The sequence below is a fragment of the Lissotriton vulgaris genome, chromosome 11, assembly GCF_964263255.1.
Source record: "Lissotriton vulgaris chromosome 11, aLisVul1.2, whole genome shotgun sequence".
Classification (NCBI taxonomy): domain Eukaryota; kingdom Metazoa; phylum Chordata; class Amphibia; order Caudata; family Salamandridae; genus Lissotriton; species Lissotriton vulgaris.
In genome coordinates this window covers 329,531,583-329,548,148 of record NC_141699.1, presented here as the reverse complement: position 1 = coordinate 329,548,148, position 16,566 = coordinate 329,531,583, and the positions used below count along the sequence as shown (strand labels likewise).

The 16,566-nt window shown below is 43.4% G+C and overlaps 1 protein-coding gene across 1 annotated transcript in view; it reads right to left on the bottom strand.

Moving 5' to 3' along the window:
- Window positions 1-16,566, bottom strand: part of LOC147679715 (phosphatidylethanolamine-binding protein 1-like) — a 97,966-nt gene that overhangs the window by 35,109 nt on the left and 46,291 nt on the right. The window contains exon 3 of the mRNA XM_086943284.1: window positions 11,541-11,641. Coding sequence (XP_086799410.1) covers window positions 11,541-11,641 — 101 coding nt within the window. The remainder of the gene's footprint in view (window positions 1-11,540; window positions 11,642-16,566) is intronic.

Genomic DNA, 16,566 nt, shown 5'->3' with positions numbered 1-16,566 from the left:
AATTTCACAGCATGGCAACTGACCATGTTCCACTCGCTTGGAGTTGTACCTGCTGTCCTTAGCATGGGGGAAGTGTGGCACTGTGATGCAAGGCTCTGCATCAGGATCCTTGAAGTTGATGTTCTGGAGCTGCATGGCGAGTCCCTGTGCTGCTCTGTGCCTGATCTGTTTAAACCTTCCTATAAGCAAGGAAAAGTACACTCTGACTCCAATCAAGGGTGCAATAGCTTCAGGACAGCACTTGGGAGTTAGGACTCGCTTCAACAGAGGCCAGCAGAGGGGTTCGGTCTATTTCAGTCGGGTCAGCTGGAAAGCCCTCTGGAAGCTTTGTGTTTTCCTTTAGCTCAAACAGGATGTCAGCCAACTGATATTTGGAGTTACTTCTTGGGCCCTGCTTACAAGGTAAGTAGGAGTCCATTCTTCCTTCTGACAGTGGGGCAGACCACATTCTGAATCTTCTCAGGTTGAGGAGTCTGCTAATTTCATGTTGAGGGATGACACTTTTATGGGCAATGTCAGTCTGTGGGAAAGCTATGAAGGGGGAAAAGCTTGCTAAATACCCAGAGTGGACTTGAGGTTGAATGTAGAACCCTGTGCTAGTATTTACCATCCATGAACTGCAAAGGGCAGGAATCTCTAGTAGCACTGCAAGATAGGAATGTAAAAGCACACATCTCTTAAGTCTAGGGAAACCCAGAAATCCTGGGGGGATGCAGACAGAATCATGGTCTGGAGAGAGTGCATCTATAACAGGCTAGAACTGTCAAATCATTCACACCTTTTGAGAGTGATCATTGGGCAGAAGCTACCTGAAAACTTTGGGCAACACACTGGTGGCATAGACTTGGAAGATCCACACAAATGGAATATGTGCAAAAGGGCCTTAATAGACACATTATTGTGATGCAGTGAGTTTTGGAGAGCTGCGGTGGTCCTATGCAAATGCATAATCTAGAGGTTCTTCACATACAGGACCTAAAAAAATCTCAACCTGTCCGCCACAGGAGGAATCGAGAAAGCAAGTCCCAGGTGCCGTTTGAAAAGCTGTTGTAAGAGGTAGAGCCAGGAAACCCTAGACCAGATCCCTCACTTATACCCCAGTCTTGTTAAAATATCCTGGAATAAAGCCTGCCTGTTGGGAAGGTACATAGTAACCAACCAAGAAAAGATCAAAATAGTTCTGGGTGGAAAGGGGATATTTGACTTTTGATCCTATGCTGCCTGCTTGACTGGTTCCTTGGGTGAGTCCCAAAAAGATGCTGTTCCAAAATCAGAGGCTTCAGCATTCATACCTTCCAAGACTGAAATGTTTCCTGGAAGCCAAAGTGGATCGAACCTGAGTTAAGTGGTGATGAGCGTGCTCAGAAAAATGCCTGAAACAAGCTGCAGTCACTTGTTGATAATGTCAAGGAGACAGATGCCATCAGAGCCCTCTTCCAAGGACATAATGAGAAACAATAAGAGTCTTATTACGGGTTTTGCGGTCCATCCGTCGTAGGACTGCATCCACCCTGGCCAGCAGCCCCACTGAATAACAAGTTGACCACAGGGCCGGCGGTATGGAGGCAAGGATCTTGCAGCAGTGGTGAGTACTTTTCCCAAATATATCAATGCCTGTGTGTTTATTTTGACTGTAAATGTGTTGTATGCACAGATATGCATGAAATATGTTGAAAAATACCATATACCCATTACCGGGGTTCAGCTCATGTGTGGGCAGTCCTGGCAATGGTTATATAGTATGAAAAGGACTCGCCTGTAGATAACCGCAAATAGGGTTGTAATCTTCAGTGTGAAGATCCTGCTGCGATGGGGGGACCTGGAGAAATGGATCCATGTCAGATTCTGCCTGAGAGAACAAAAAAGTTTTTTTTCAGCTAATGCCATCTTTTCGAAATCGTATTTCTGGGCACCAGTGTATCAAGACTCCTCCATCCTCCGTAGAGAATATTTATGGATTGCTGGACATGCTGCCAATTTTCTCAGGTATAATCCCACTAATAGCATCTCTACTGATGAGGGAAGAATGCCAAAACACTGGTGTCTGATTTCGAAAGACGCCATTAGCTGAAAAATAATATGAACTTTGTGTGAAAAACTGAACTACAACTACCAAGAAGCTATGGGTTAATGGTGCTGTTACATGCAAGCAGTGCGTTCCTACCCGATTTCACTGGTAAAACTGATATGGTCAAGTAATATTTGATGAACTGTCAAACCCTGAGAGAGTCCTAAGTAAACCCAAGCCATCACAGGCCGTGTGTGACTCCTTGAATACATTTTTTATCGATAAGATCACTGAAATCAAAGCCAGCATTCCGCACAGGCCCCCACAAGATATTACCCCGTCCACACCCAGGAAGCCCCACTCTCTGAACCTTTCCCACCCATTGACACGAGACCTTGAATAACCTACTAGCTAAAGTCAAATCTGGCTCTCCCCTAGACCACTGCCCCCTTCATGTCCTGAAAGTGGCCCTCACGGCCTTCCCCGACCCAGCTCCTGCCCTCTTAAATCACTCTCTGTCCCAGGGCTGTGTCCCTAAGGCTTTCAAGGAGGCTATAGTAGTCCCCCCTCCTAAAGAAACCCAGAGCTGACCCCCAGACACTATCAAATTACTGCCCCATCTCCTTGATCCCCTACATGGCTAAGCTACTAGAAGCCCATGTGTCAAAATGCATATCCAACTTCTTGGAACAGACGGGATTCTTTGACCCTAGCCAGGCCGGTTTTCGGCCTGCTCACTCCACTGAAACAGTGACCTTAGCAATACTGGACTCCCTACGAGAAAACACAGACTGAGGCAATCACCAGGCCCTGATACTGCTTGACCTCTCAGCCGCATTTGACATAGTCGACCATAACATACTAGAGGACTGTGTCAGAGAGGCAGGTTTCCAGGGTCCAGCCCTTAGCTGGATTAACTCCTTTATAGAAAACCACTGCCAGGCAGTTTGCATCCGCCAATTCATTGCCCCCAAATTAAAACCAACTTGCGGGGTCCCACAGGGCTCTAAGCTCTCACCACATCTCTTTAACCTCTATCTACGTCCACTGGTAAGATCTTTGAAAGACAGGAAGGTGACCACCTTCAACTATGCAGATGACCTCCAACTCATGTTCTCAATCGACAACTCCCCCGAATCTATAACTGACTTTCAATCTACCATGACTTTCATCCAGCAATGGATGAACCGCAACCATTTAAAACTCAACCCCAGCAAAACAGACCTAATTCTGACAGGGGGAGGTCGCAATCCGTGGGGCCCACAATACTGGCCTAGCAACCTGGGACCACCCCGCTCCCTCCACTTCAGTAAAAAGCCTAGGGGTCACCATAGGCAACAACCTGTCCCTAAAAACGCACGTAGGCACGGTGGTCTCCGCCTGCTTTCTCCAGTTACGAAAAATCAGGAAAATAAGCAGGCTACTGTCCCACGCTGCACTGGTCCAGGTGGTGATAGCTCTAGTCCTGTCTTGTCTGGACTATGCAAATGCCACATACCTGGGACGTCCACTTGGCCTCACCAAGCAACTTCCGCTGGTACAGAACCAAGCGACCTAACCAATACACAAACAGCCCAGATGGCAACACGCTCCCCCCCCCTCCTCAGGAAGCTGTACTGGCTCTCTATTCCCCAGCGATGCGCCTTCAAAGTCAGCTGCCTGGTGTTCAAATCACTCTACGGTCGCAGCCCCAAATTCATTGACAATCTCATCTCTCGCTACACCCCCACTCGGAATCTCTGATCAGCCTAACTCCACTTTGACAATACCCACCTTCAAACTGACATGCCAAGGGGGCTGCAGGTTTGCGACCCTAGCCCCACACCTGTGGATCTCCATCCCCCTGGAAATTAGACTTGGCACCATTCTGCTCAATTTCAGAAAATCCCTCAAAACCTGGTTATTCACACAGGCCTACGACTAATCTGCTCTGGACTGGTAACCCCCTAGTTTCTCAAAGCCATTAAACCAACCGGTGTACGAGCGCTCTACAAGTCACCGTTAAGATAAGAATACTTGAACAGGGGTACCTGAATACCAAGAGTTATGGGTGTGATATGTGAAAGGTATGCATGCTTACCAATAGATGTAATGAAAATAATAATACCTTACTCTCTGGGGCACTGTAGGAGAACAAGGGACCACATTACAATGGGATGAGCTATGAGGAACAAAATACAGCACAAATAAAATGCACGGGCAAGAGATTTACTAAGAGTAAAGTATGTATTACTGTCCTGAGCAGGTGGGTTCAGACGCTGTCGCAGGCTCTTGGTGTTGTGATGAGATGCAGAAAGGAGTCCTATATCGAGCCAGAGGATGGCCACGATGGTGCTGCACAAATTTGCTGAAAATGCACAGGGGTGCCGCTGCAGCTGGTTAGGCACACACGCAGACACGCACATGCACACACGCACTTACACACACTCACACATAGGCAGTAGGGAGCGTTAGTCACATAGGCTGGCTTGAGGTTAGGCCCAATGTTCAAGGAAGCACTGCAGAGGGGCGCACAGTACTAGGTTCTAAGCAGAGGCTACATGGGCAGCAATTGTTGCGGAGGTAGAAAAAGTGCATGCAGTAATGGCAGCGAACTCTCAGGAACAAATCAGGGGACAAAAAAGGGCTAGCATAGGATTGGCAAAAATGGCTGCAAGGGGGATAGGGACATATAGTGCTTCCAAGAGACAGTGGAACAATGAACGGTTGCAGGAGAAATGGCCACACAAGGGGATTCAGGGGAGATGGAGAGCTCAAAGAAATGCTGTGGGGGGGTGGGGGGGGGAGGGGGTAGGGGCACCAAGATTTAAATAGATGGAAAGGTCTGTAGACAGATACATTCATTGAGTCTGAACAGATGGATATATTTCTGGACACGTTGATGACGTTATAGGCTAATAGTTCATGAGCACTATAAATAGTAAGGTAGACTTTTCTTCACATGCCTACTTCATGAGCAGCAGGAAAGGTATGGTGGATCTTACTAGATGTACTCAGAAGCCTATTCATTGAAAATGATGCACCTTTTTTTCAGTTTTTAACATTCTATTTAAGGAGCAGGGCTCCAAGACCTGGCTTGCACGCAATGAGTACAGAACTAATAAACAACTTTATTAAATGTCCGCAGCCGAAATGTAGGCGCTGTCCTTTTCAAAGACATAAGAAGCTAGCAGGAATAACATGCAAAGGATATTGAACAGAGAATCTGTTGACAGACTGGTATGTGTACACACCTTCTGTTCTGTCAAACCAGATCAAAAAAGTTATTTGCAAAAACGGGGACATTCCGAATAAAGGTGAACTATCTCTACAACTACTTTTGTTTGCTTTTAAAAAGAGCAATAATTTGAAAGACCGACTGGTCCATACCAGACCTAAATCCACATTGAACATCAGGCAAGATGCTCTCTGGGGTCTCTTACTGGTCCAAGGGCACTACCCGTGTGGATCATGCGCCCAGACTTCCGTCACACAATCCATCAATATTGGGACCGATAAGCCCTGGCTGTTGAAGCAACACACCAATTGCAATAGTGAGAGATTAATAAATCTCATTACTTGCCCATGCAATCTAAAATGTGTGAGGATGACCAGGCGCAAAGTAAAGACTCAGATCATGGAATACAAAAGCAACATTAGGTGCAAAAAACAAGCTACCAAGCTCACAAATCACGTTTTGGGGAAAAAAGTCACCTTCCGGGGGACCTGAGATGGACGGTATTGGACAAACCTATCTGTTATCTACCTCACCCAACCTAATAAAAACTCTATTCAAAATTGAACAAATATGGGTGTTCATATTGAGGACCATTGAGGGGTCTTAACAATGAAATGCCATGCTATCTATCTCATAATATGCCTACCTATAATAAGCTTAGGACACCAGTGTACCCATCACTACAATTACACTAGGTCAACCCCTTGGTCTCTCTGTCATCACATCCCTTTCTCAGATGTCAGCGGCTTGAGTTAAATGGATAGTCTCTGCACTCCATTCACTAGAATGCAACACTAAGTGTACATGTATGATTGGATATCTATTTCCTATTATATACACCTATTGGATTAACATTTCACATGTTTCCAAACTTGAGGTCTCCCAGTTGTCACGACTCAGGACAGAACTGCTTTCCTTCTCCCATGACGTTTTCTGACAGTTTGTCGAAACCAGCCAAACTACATTTCCCGGCCTGCCCTGCTTCCAAGCAGGAAGTACTTGAACAGGTCAGCCCGGAGTACAGGTCACTCACGGTGACCGGCCGGGCTCCAGTGTTCCTTTCCCTCTGCATGGTGAATGGCATTCTCAACCCTTACTTAGGTGCGTCTCCACTGGCCATGTTTGTTTTATTATGTTTTTTTGGTAATTTCCCTACCTTCTATCATACAGGCTGGAGACGTTACTGCCCTTGAGCGTCTATGCCAAGGACAGCTGAGTCATTACACCTGACCCCTGTTGGGTGAGTGTCCATTTCAGACACTTGTTTCTGGTGCTCTGCAAACTGGGTTCTAATTCTCGGTTTCCCTACCGCCAGAGTCACACCGGGCAGTCTGGGGGTCTCTTTCACATATGTATAAAGAATTTGTGTTGACACGGTTGTCTCCCAATTTTGTAGTCGAGATTTGCTTAACACTTTTTCAAACTGTATTGTAAATTTTTTATGTTTCCTAACTGGTACTACCAGCGAATCCATCACCTTGAAAATCCATGGATCACTGGTTTTGTATATAAAGAATATACTTTAATAATACACTTTATCTTGTATATCACCCCGACAGCGCTAGCACGTATCGGATCCTGAAGAAAGCCACAACACTTATTAGGTAATTGGCTGAAACATGTCGATCTTAGTACAACACGACTGGGTTTACTGTTTTCCCGTTGTGTCCTATGTTTTTAATCCAAGCACATGGCAGCCTGAATAAAGACATGCAGTGAACTCTGTAGTTAGTTTTTGATTCACCTCCTCTTCTTGTACTGTGTCCCTCATCCAATCTTGTAGCTCACATCGGGTATTAGTAATCACCCTCTGTTATGTTGCTTTGTATAAATTATTGTATTTGTATTTCTTTAAGTAGCTCGTGATGCCAGTGTTGTGGAATGGTTAGCTATGCTGGATTCTGGTTCTATGGGTCAGTTACTGTGGAGCCGGACTTGAGCAAGCTGTTTCCCTGGCACTCACCTGTTGTGTACCTTTTCTTGGATATATATATATAATAAAGGACTACTACAGAAATATCGATTAGATCCATTTCTACAATTGGCGACGAGGGAAACCAGTGTATTACAGTGGAATTTTCGAACTTTATTGCACTTCATGAAACGGAAAAAAAAAGGAAGGAAAAGGAATGGAAACACGAGAGGAATGTGGAAAAAACAGAGAGAACGTTTTGTGAATTCCTGCTGGAAGATTTGGGTTATTTATACATTGTGATAACCTTTCTGGTAAGCTTCATCCATACCTCGATCTGCGCTGTGTCAGTTAATCTCTTCCTCGGCTGCATCTTTCGAGCATCAGTAAGATTCGACACGGGCTGCTTAGTGACGCACACTCTGTTGTCTTGAGTTGCGTTAGGACGTCTCTGGCGGAATGACGTCAGTGCGCAAGGTCACGCAGTGTGATCTTACGCAGCAGCCATTTTGAGAGCGCAGGAGTGACGATTACGAGTCACTGTGAGATCGCAATAGAAGAATTACTAGTCTTTGAATTCACCAACTGAAAATGCATTTATGGGTCATTAATTGGAGCTGTTTACCAGCGGTTAGCAGGAGTTTACTGAGACTTTGGTACTAGCAAGTAACAACAGGTGAGGAAGTCGGGGGGAAGTTCTTTTTTTTTTTGTGTATATTGAATTTGATTCACAGTTATTGATTGAAGGAAAGAGCAATTTTATTTTTTTTGGGTGCATGGAAGAAGGTGATTGCTCTGTGAATAAAGGCAAGGAGATGGTACAACAAAACTATTCAATTAGTGCTCCTGAACCATTTTGGGCATCTGGTTCAAACCCACCATCAAATGGGTTGAATGGAAAGAATATTTTGTTAATTATATTAAAGCTATTGATGAGGCAAAGAAGATGAAGGCTGAACAGAAGAAGATAATTTCATTACATTTCCTTAGGGCCTATTGGATTAAAAACGTATTCAAGAATGAGTAAACAACTGGACCAGGATGTAGACGTGTTTGAAAACGCTATTAAAGATATGGATAGATACTTTGCACCAAAAGTCTGTATTGGGGTCATAAGGCACAGATTTTTCCAGAGGAAGCAGACAAAGGAAGAAACAGTGGATGAGTGGATGGATGATTTGAAGAAGCTGGCAATTGACTGTAAATTTGGTGTGTTACACGATGACTTAATTCGTGATCATTTGGTCATGCATAATAACAATTCGACCTTGCAGGACCGATTATGGGTTAATGGGGATGCGCCTTTGGATGATGTGCTTGCTATAATGAGGAAATCGGAGATGTGCGGCAGATGTGCAACAATTGTTAAAGAGTCTGATAAAGATCCAACCAAGACATCTAGGGCGATATGTAAAATTCAAGCACCATCTAAGAGTGTTCATCAGCAGTGGCAGAACAAAGGGACGGTTCAGCCTGCAAGATTCCAGAATAAGGACAGGAGGATAGATGATGCTATCGTTGTGACAGCAAAGAGCATTTAGCGTTTAGTAGATATTGCCAAGCATTGAAAAAAAAATGTGGGGTTTGTGGTTTAATGGGGCATTTTAGTAAAATGTGTAAGAGACGCACTAATGTAAAATGTATTTGGGATGTGGATGGTGGGGAGTTGGAAGAGAATGTGGACTATGATGAGTGTATCAAGAACATGAGAGGGAATTATGTCATTAATATCACGGAGAGTTCTTTAGAGGGTAAACCTGTGTGTGAGATTTCTTTAGGAGGTGTGAAGGTCTGGTGTGTACGCAGACTTGGATTCTCCTTACACAATCGTGAATGAGGAGGTTTGGAAGGAGAAATTTGTTGGGAGGATTGGGGACCAACTATGTGTATCTGATATTTCTCTGGTTAGTTATACGGGACAGAGTATTGAACTGCTTGGTTTTAGATGGCTTGTCTTTTTATTCAAGGGTAGATCTACTAGGGATAAGTTGTATGTGTCAAAGGTGGGACATCGGTGCTTGGGTGGTTTGATCAAAAGAACCTGAATATAATTTTGGACCCAAATAGCATAGAAAAAGTGCTGGTTTTTGATGACTGCAGCAAACTTAGTGATGTAATGTGTGAAAAGTTTCCTAAAGTGTTTGGAGGGGAACGTGGTACCTTAAAAGGTTTCGAACACAGAATTGTGTTGAAAGCGAATGCGGAACCTAAGGTTCACAAAGCCAGACCTATCCCTATGTTAATCAGGGATGAGGTCAAGAAAGAGTTACAGGGGTTATTATCTAAAGGGGTAATTGAGGAGGTGGAAACATCCGAATGGATTTCTCCCATTGTGGTTGCTCAGAAACCCAATGGGAAAATTCATTTATGCATTGATTTGAGGCACCTGAACAATAATATCGTAATTGAGAGATTTCCCCTTCCTAAGATCAACAAGATGGTGTCTTCATTGAAGGGTGCCACGTGGTTTTCAACTATCAACCTCTCAGCTACATACCATCAGGTAGAGTTGGAGTTGGAATCCAGAAAACTTACGGCGTTTATTACACCGTTTGGGTGTTTTCAATTTACGCGTATGCCATTCGGTCTGGCGTCGGCTGCGGCCGTATTCTAGCGTGTCATGCATAGATTATTTGGAGATATGGAGATGGTATAATTTTTTCAGGACGACATCTTAGTGGCTGCAGCAAATAAGAATGAACACGATTTGAGGTTAGGTCGGGTTTTAAATACTTTACAGACAGCAGGATTGACAGTGGAATTATCTAAGTGCAAATTTGGTCAAAGAAATGTGTCTTATTTGGGCCATGTTATTAGTGAAGAGGGGGTTCGTCCTATACCTTCACTAGTTGTGAACATTGTACAATCATTTACACTTACTAATAAGGTGGAAGTAAGAGCGTTTCTAGGCATGGCAGAGTACTGCGCTACGTTTATCAAGAACTTTGCTTCTAAGGTGTACAAAATCTGTGGTTTTCTCAGGAACAATGCTAAATTTGAGTGGACTAAAGCGTGTGAGGAGGAGTTTGTGTTGTGGAATGGTTAGCTTTGCTGGATTCTGGTTCTATGGGTCAGTTACTGTGGAGCCGGACTTGAGCAAGCTGTTTCCCTGGCACTCACCTGTTGTGTACCTTTTCTTGGATATATATAATAAAGGACTACTACAGAAATATCGATTGGATCCATTTCTACACCCTCCTAGTATATAAAACATCTCTGAGCTCCTCCCTCTCAGTTCGGGGGTTGTAGCCCGCACCGTGACTAGGCTTCATGGTGCGAGGAGGTTCACCAAGGATGAAGCATGCCACCTCCGGTGGGTGAAGGAAACAGTCCTCTAAAAGAACACCTTTTTCGCTATAAAGTGTTTTTCACTAAGCCGAAACTTCGCCTTTCAGAGCCAAGGGCTCTTGTGTGTTTTGTAAAATAATGTCATAGCCTTACGCCCAGACATATGCAGTCCCATTTTAGATATGTGAACAGGTTTTTCTACAGTGTGGCTCCAGTGAGTAGTAAATTGAGCAATAAATAGCCTGACAATTGACAAAAAAAAGCATATACTCAATGGATTTGGGAGGGGGGGTAGGAAATGTGTACAAATCTGGCGTGCTCATCTTTACCTCTTATGAATATCACTAGTACACAACAGCTCTTCATGCAGGTTTCTGTTTTGCTTCAAAGTGTGCACTTCACATAGAGCACTGCTCGCAACAGTCATTTAAGTGAGCACATCGGAGGCATCTTCAAGACCATGAAGGAATTTGGCAGTGGAAGGGTCTGCTGCCATCTTGAACCCCTAATAACCAAATCTGACTTGTAAGTAACACAGATCAGCTCAAAAGTAGGTTGTGAAAGTATGTCTTTGTTGTCTTGGTTTCAGGAGAAATTAAGTAGATTGCTACGCCTCATGACTGAAAAAGTGCCTTGAGAAAATAAGTTCAGTCTGATTTGCTCCTCAATTTTAAAGTGCAATAGGACCCAAAGACATAGTAGTGTAACAAAAAGGAAAACACCCCGTGCATCCTGCGGATGATGGACCTCTGTGAATCCCACATCTTCCTTATATCCATAGCCTTCGATTGAATGGGCCCCCTTGCATCACGCCATTAGCACACAAATCCATGGAGGGATCAGACACCTACTTAGAAGTGAAAGGCCTTAATTTGCTCTTGGAAAATCATAAAGGCCTTGCTATGCCTGTAGAAGATGAAAGGCCACTCAAAAGCAGGGTGGCTTTTACCAAGAACCACTGATACTAACCACAAGAAAGACGCGTTCTCGTAGATCTTATTCTGCTTGGTCTAATTTTCAAAGAAGGGCAATAGCATTACAAATACAATAAAAAATCATTAGATCTGGCTTTTTTAAATACAATAGTCTTAAAACACAAATTAAGTCATACTGACCTGTCCCTTTACCAGGCCCGGATCCAACATATTCTGTTTGGACACATCCAGAACTGAGATCATTTCCCTTCACATTTACTATTATGCAGTGGTGCCATTCCCTAAAGTGAAATAAATCATCCATTGTGAGAGTGTCCGTGCAAAGATATAGTAATACAATACAGATTGATTAACACCTTCACATCCTAGTGTTTGTCAAGTGTTTAATCTCACCAAATAACATTACTTCTTTACGGTGTTAAGACGTCCTAACTGCTATTGATACAATTAGCTTACTGGTAATACTTTTTAAATGTTAGCCCTGTACAATAGCAACAATATTCATATTTCCAATGGCCTACTCATGATAATAATAGGGGGCAGCATATTAGTGTATAAAGGAGCGCTTGCTTGAAGCATCTGCTCTGTATTTTACTATAAAAGCAGCACTTGCCTTCACTTCAAAGGGGAAACCAGGGGCCAGATGTAGGAGACTAAATACCAGTCGGTAACGGCCGATTTCGGCCGTTACCGACCGTCATTTGGTGTTTGACATGTAGGGGGCTTGAGATTTACAGAATCGGTAAATTTACCGATTCGGTAAAATACCGAATCGGTAAATTTACCGATTCTGTAAATCCAGATGTAGGTAGCACAGTAAACAGTGCCACAGGCCCTTAAGAATTCGCTATTTACCACCCAATACTATTGGGTGGTAAATAACGAATTCATGTGTACGTGCACATCTGTGCATGTACACCTGTGCCATGTGGCACACATACATGCCCTAAGGGCATGTATGTGTGTTACATGGCACACAAGCCAGAAACAGGGGTGCTACAGGGTGTCAAAGTGACACCCTGTCCCCCTTGGCAATTCAGTATTTTTACCGATTCGGTAATTACCGAATCGGTATTTGCCATTGATTCCTATTAGCTTCAAGGCCCATAGGAATTAATGGCAAATACCAATTCGGTATTTACTGAATCGGTAAATACCGAATCCTACCGATTCAGCATTTGATATAGAATGATTACCTACATTAGATTTACCGATTCATGAATACCGAATCGGTAAAATTCGGTATTTATGAATCGGTAAATCTAATTTACCTACATCTAGCCCCAAGATCCCATCCGCAGATTGGTGCCTTAAGTGACTGCAGTCACAGAGGCAGCGTGTTCTCTTAAAAACGTGCTGGTGCTTTATGTGCATCAGTGCTATCTGTATTACAGAAGGTGCCATATTACATACTATGCCCCAATGGCACAACTGACATGTGCAAAGGTTTTTTGCATCCTCTGGGCACAACGGTATTACAAAGGGAATGTATTTGAAACATCCTGTAATACAATTATCTGGTGAACCAACAACAACAGTGCCATCTTTTGATTCAACACTTCCAACGGCTGCGGGACGCCGGTTTAGATTCCGAACACGGCTCCCGCGGGTTGATGAAACGGCTCATTTCTCACCGTCTCTAGCGCGGCTGCATTCATTTGCGGTTGTGGGAGCTAACGCATATCGAAATTGAAGCTCCGACGAGCCGACGCAATTTATCTTTCAGGCGGAGGACACGGCACTACTGACATTGTTTTTAGCGCAGCTATATATTCTCCAACGGCTGTGAGGAGCATACTGAGATGGTGATCGATACTCCCACATGTTGACACAATTGCTCGCTTTTTCCTTTGGCAGTGTGGCTATCTTTTCCATTGGTTGTGAGGAGCTTGTACATATCGTAATTGGAGCTCCCACAGGTTGATGTCACTGTTGGCCCCTCATCTTACTGGGCTTAAACAGTAAGCCAGGTGAAGTGTAAACCCCAAAGAGAATAAAAGTGTTGATATATCCACAAGAAAGGATTAGAGAACACTCATCCTGTGTTTCTCCTAGATTGATTGTGGCTCCTGATGAAGGCGTTCTGTTAACGCCGAAACGCGCGTCGATGTTATACATTTTTCGCCACTGTTTTATTATGTATAAATTGGTGTAAATTTGTTTAATATAAGTTATTTAAGTATGACTGTTGATTTTTTAGAATTAATTAGTGCATATGATTTTGCACTGAGTCTTTTTTAATATGAATATGTACATTTAGAAATAAACTCAACCTTGTACTTTTTAATTAGTTGTTGTACTTTTTAATTATTTGTTGTGCTTTACATACCGTTTCTTTTCCCTAGTTGTAATATCAATTGTTTAACTTGTCACACATTATCTTTAGAGGATGTACCTTCATTTGCATGGAGGCAACACTTCACATCTGCACCCACGTTCATATTACAATGTCCGAGGCGGTCAGCTGGTGCACCGTCCGTGCACCCCCACTGAGCAACTCTCTGGAGGTGAGAAAAAGGTAACCATGGACCTCCAATATATCACCCTGCGGGTGGTTGCAGCCACTCACTTGACATGCCTGTTGTGGATCCATTTTTCCTCGTTGAAGTCCAGACAGGTGCTGCTTGTACAGTGAAAGACCAAGCAGCTGTTTCAAGCAGCCATTTTATCATTTACTAATGTTCTGCCCCCAGTGCATCAGCATAAGAGACAAGACTGCGAAGAAAAATGCCTTGTAGCCCGTTAACTAAGGCAAGAAAAGAAGCCCAGCAAGCAATACCAGCAATACGTACAGATCTGGACACATTGCTGACATGCCCTATAGAAATACTAGTGATCTTCCAAGATTTTAACGAATCGCTACACACAACTGCAATACACAAGAGCAGAAACTTAAAACTCTTTTCCTACCTCTGTTTAAAATCACTCTCCCAGAAATATCCCAATCACTTGAAGCACCAATCTACACGGGAGAATTAGTGCAAGCAATAGATGCCCTACCAACACATAACAGCACGTCCCAAAAGGCTATCCAGCATAATATTACAATCAGTCTCTGCCTTAATAGACCTAATACTGTCGTTTTCTACCTTTTCTGGGCATCTTATTAATTTGAACAAATGCAAGGCTCTTCCATTAACCCCTGTAACAATTATAGACTCACTTGTAACATCTCCATTCCATTGGCTTCCACATAATCTCTAATAGTTAGGGATTAGAGTCAGTAGAACACTTCAAAATATGATGCAAGATAAATTGGGCCCTCATGCTGAGAAGATGCGGGGAGGCATAGCTGTGTAGTCCAACTGAATCTCTCCCTCTGGTGAAAAGCACAATCCATTAAATTGAACATAATGCCCCACCTAAATTGCATTTTTACAATGCTCCCACTGTGTGCCCCAACAAAGCTAAAACGCACACTATCTCAGTTACCGAAACCCTACTTGTGGCAAGGCAGAAAACCCATACTTAAACTAGCTAAGTTACACTTGTCCACGGAATGAGGCGGGCTTTACTAACAACACACAGTCATACAGGTTATCCTTCCAACTAGCATGACTTGGATAACATATGCAAGAACACATTAAACCTTCATTTAAATTAAGATGGAAAATCGATTATGGGAACCACCCCTGGCAGGGGACTGGTGTATACCAAAGACAGACTGAAAAAATGAACCCTATCATTTATATGACCCCACATGCATGGCATAAATCCCCAGAGATGTTACTCATAGATGGGTGTCTGCATAATGAGGTCAAACTCTGGGGAAATGGTGCGGCCTGTGTACAGCGGGTGAAGAACCATTGTGGCAGAATTTGGAATAGTTGGAACTCTACACTAGGCCATCTGATCTCAGGTGACACTCCATCATATGCCAAAGCACAGCAAAATGTGACCTTCTACACTGAGATTTTCGGTTCTGCCAAAGTCTGGGGCACTGAGTTTGTAAACCTTATAGGAACAGGCTCAATAACCTTACCAGACTCCCTGATTCTATAATACCTCTTCACATGGGGTACATAACAAACTAGTCTCAGGATTATACAATCCAATCACTGATCATGTAATGACCCCAACTGCTGACTACTTACGGATATGTTGGACGGAGAGACTACACAGACCAAGGTTGCAAAGATACCTTACTGAATCATGACAAAAATCTTTAGGAAGCCAGAGTCAAATTAAGCTACTATAAAATACCGCAGAGGCGTCATCGGCTCTTTATCAGGCTGAATAAAGCGTGTCTGGCTACAGACTTGTGATTTTGGAGATGCTCAGCTCTAAACAGTGACATTGTCCATATTTTGGTGGAGTGCCCCATCCTCCAAAAATACTGGACGGAGGTTTGATCCTGAATAACCCAGGCCAAAGAGATTGCGGCTCCACTCAGTATTAAAGCAGTGTTCTTCCACAACACCAAATAACACCATACCCAAAAATCACGGCACACAGAGGCAGAACCATTGGTTGTACCAGATTTCCTTGAAAAATGATTTCATGGAATATAATTACTGAGAAACTATTTCACCTAAACTATATATTAGTAACTTGCTGGATATATGGCATTTACCCTTTCATAGAAACCAACTCCAAGAATGTCTTTTATATAGAAATTTACTTTCATTTCGAAATTGTCCTGTGCATGCATAATTTTAGAGGTGCATATATTTCAGACTTACTTGCAGAACATTTTTTGCCTGAGGAATTTATTAAGTGCTTTACTTCAGGGAACATCACTTCAGTTTTAACTCTTTAAATTGTAAATTACTTCGGACACTTAATTCACTGACCCCTCACCCCCTCTACAGACCGTCCATCCCTGAAGCATAATCCTTTTCCCCCTAAACCCCCCCCTGCCTTAATTACACAGATTCCTCACCCCCCTAACACCATGACCACCCTAAAGCCCACCAGTCCAAGACCAAACACTGTTTGCCCTTAAACTCTGCCCAAACCTGACTGCTAAAATCCCTCACCACACCTAAACTCCGTAAAGAGCTGAACCCTAAAAAAGTCCTAAACTTTATCCATCATGGAACCTTAAAAACCCCTCACCAACCCTAAACTATGCCCATCCATGAAACTTAAAAATCTCCCAACACCCCTACACTCCGTCCTTCCCTTACCCTAAAAACCCTCACCACCCCTAATCTCACTCATATGTGAATCCTAAAAACTCTTTACTACCCCTAAATGCCACCAA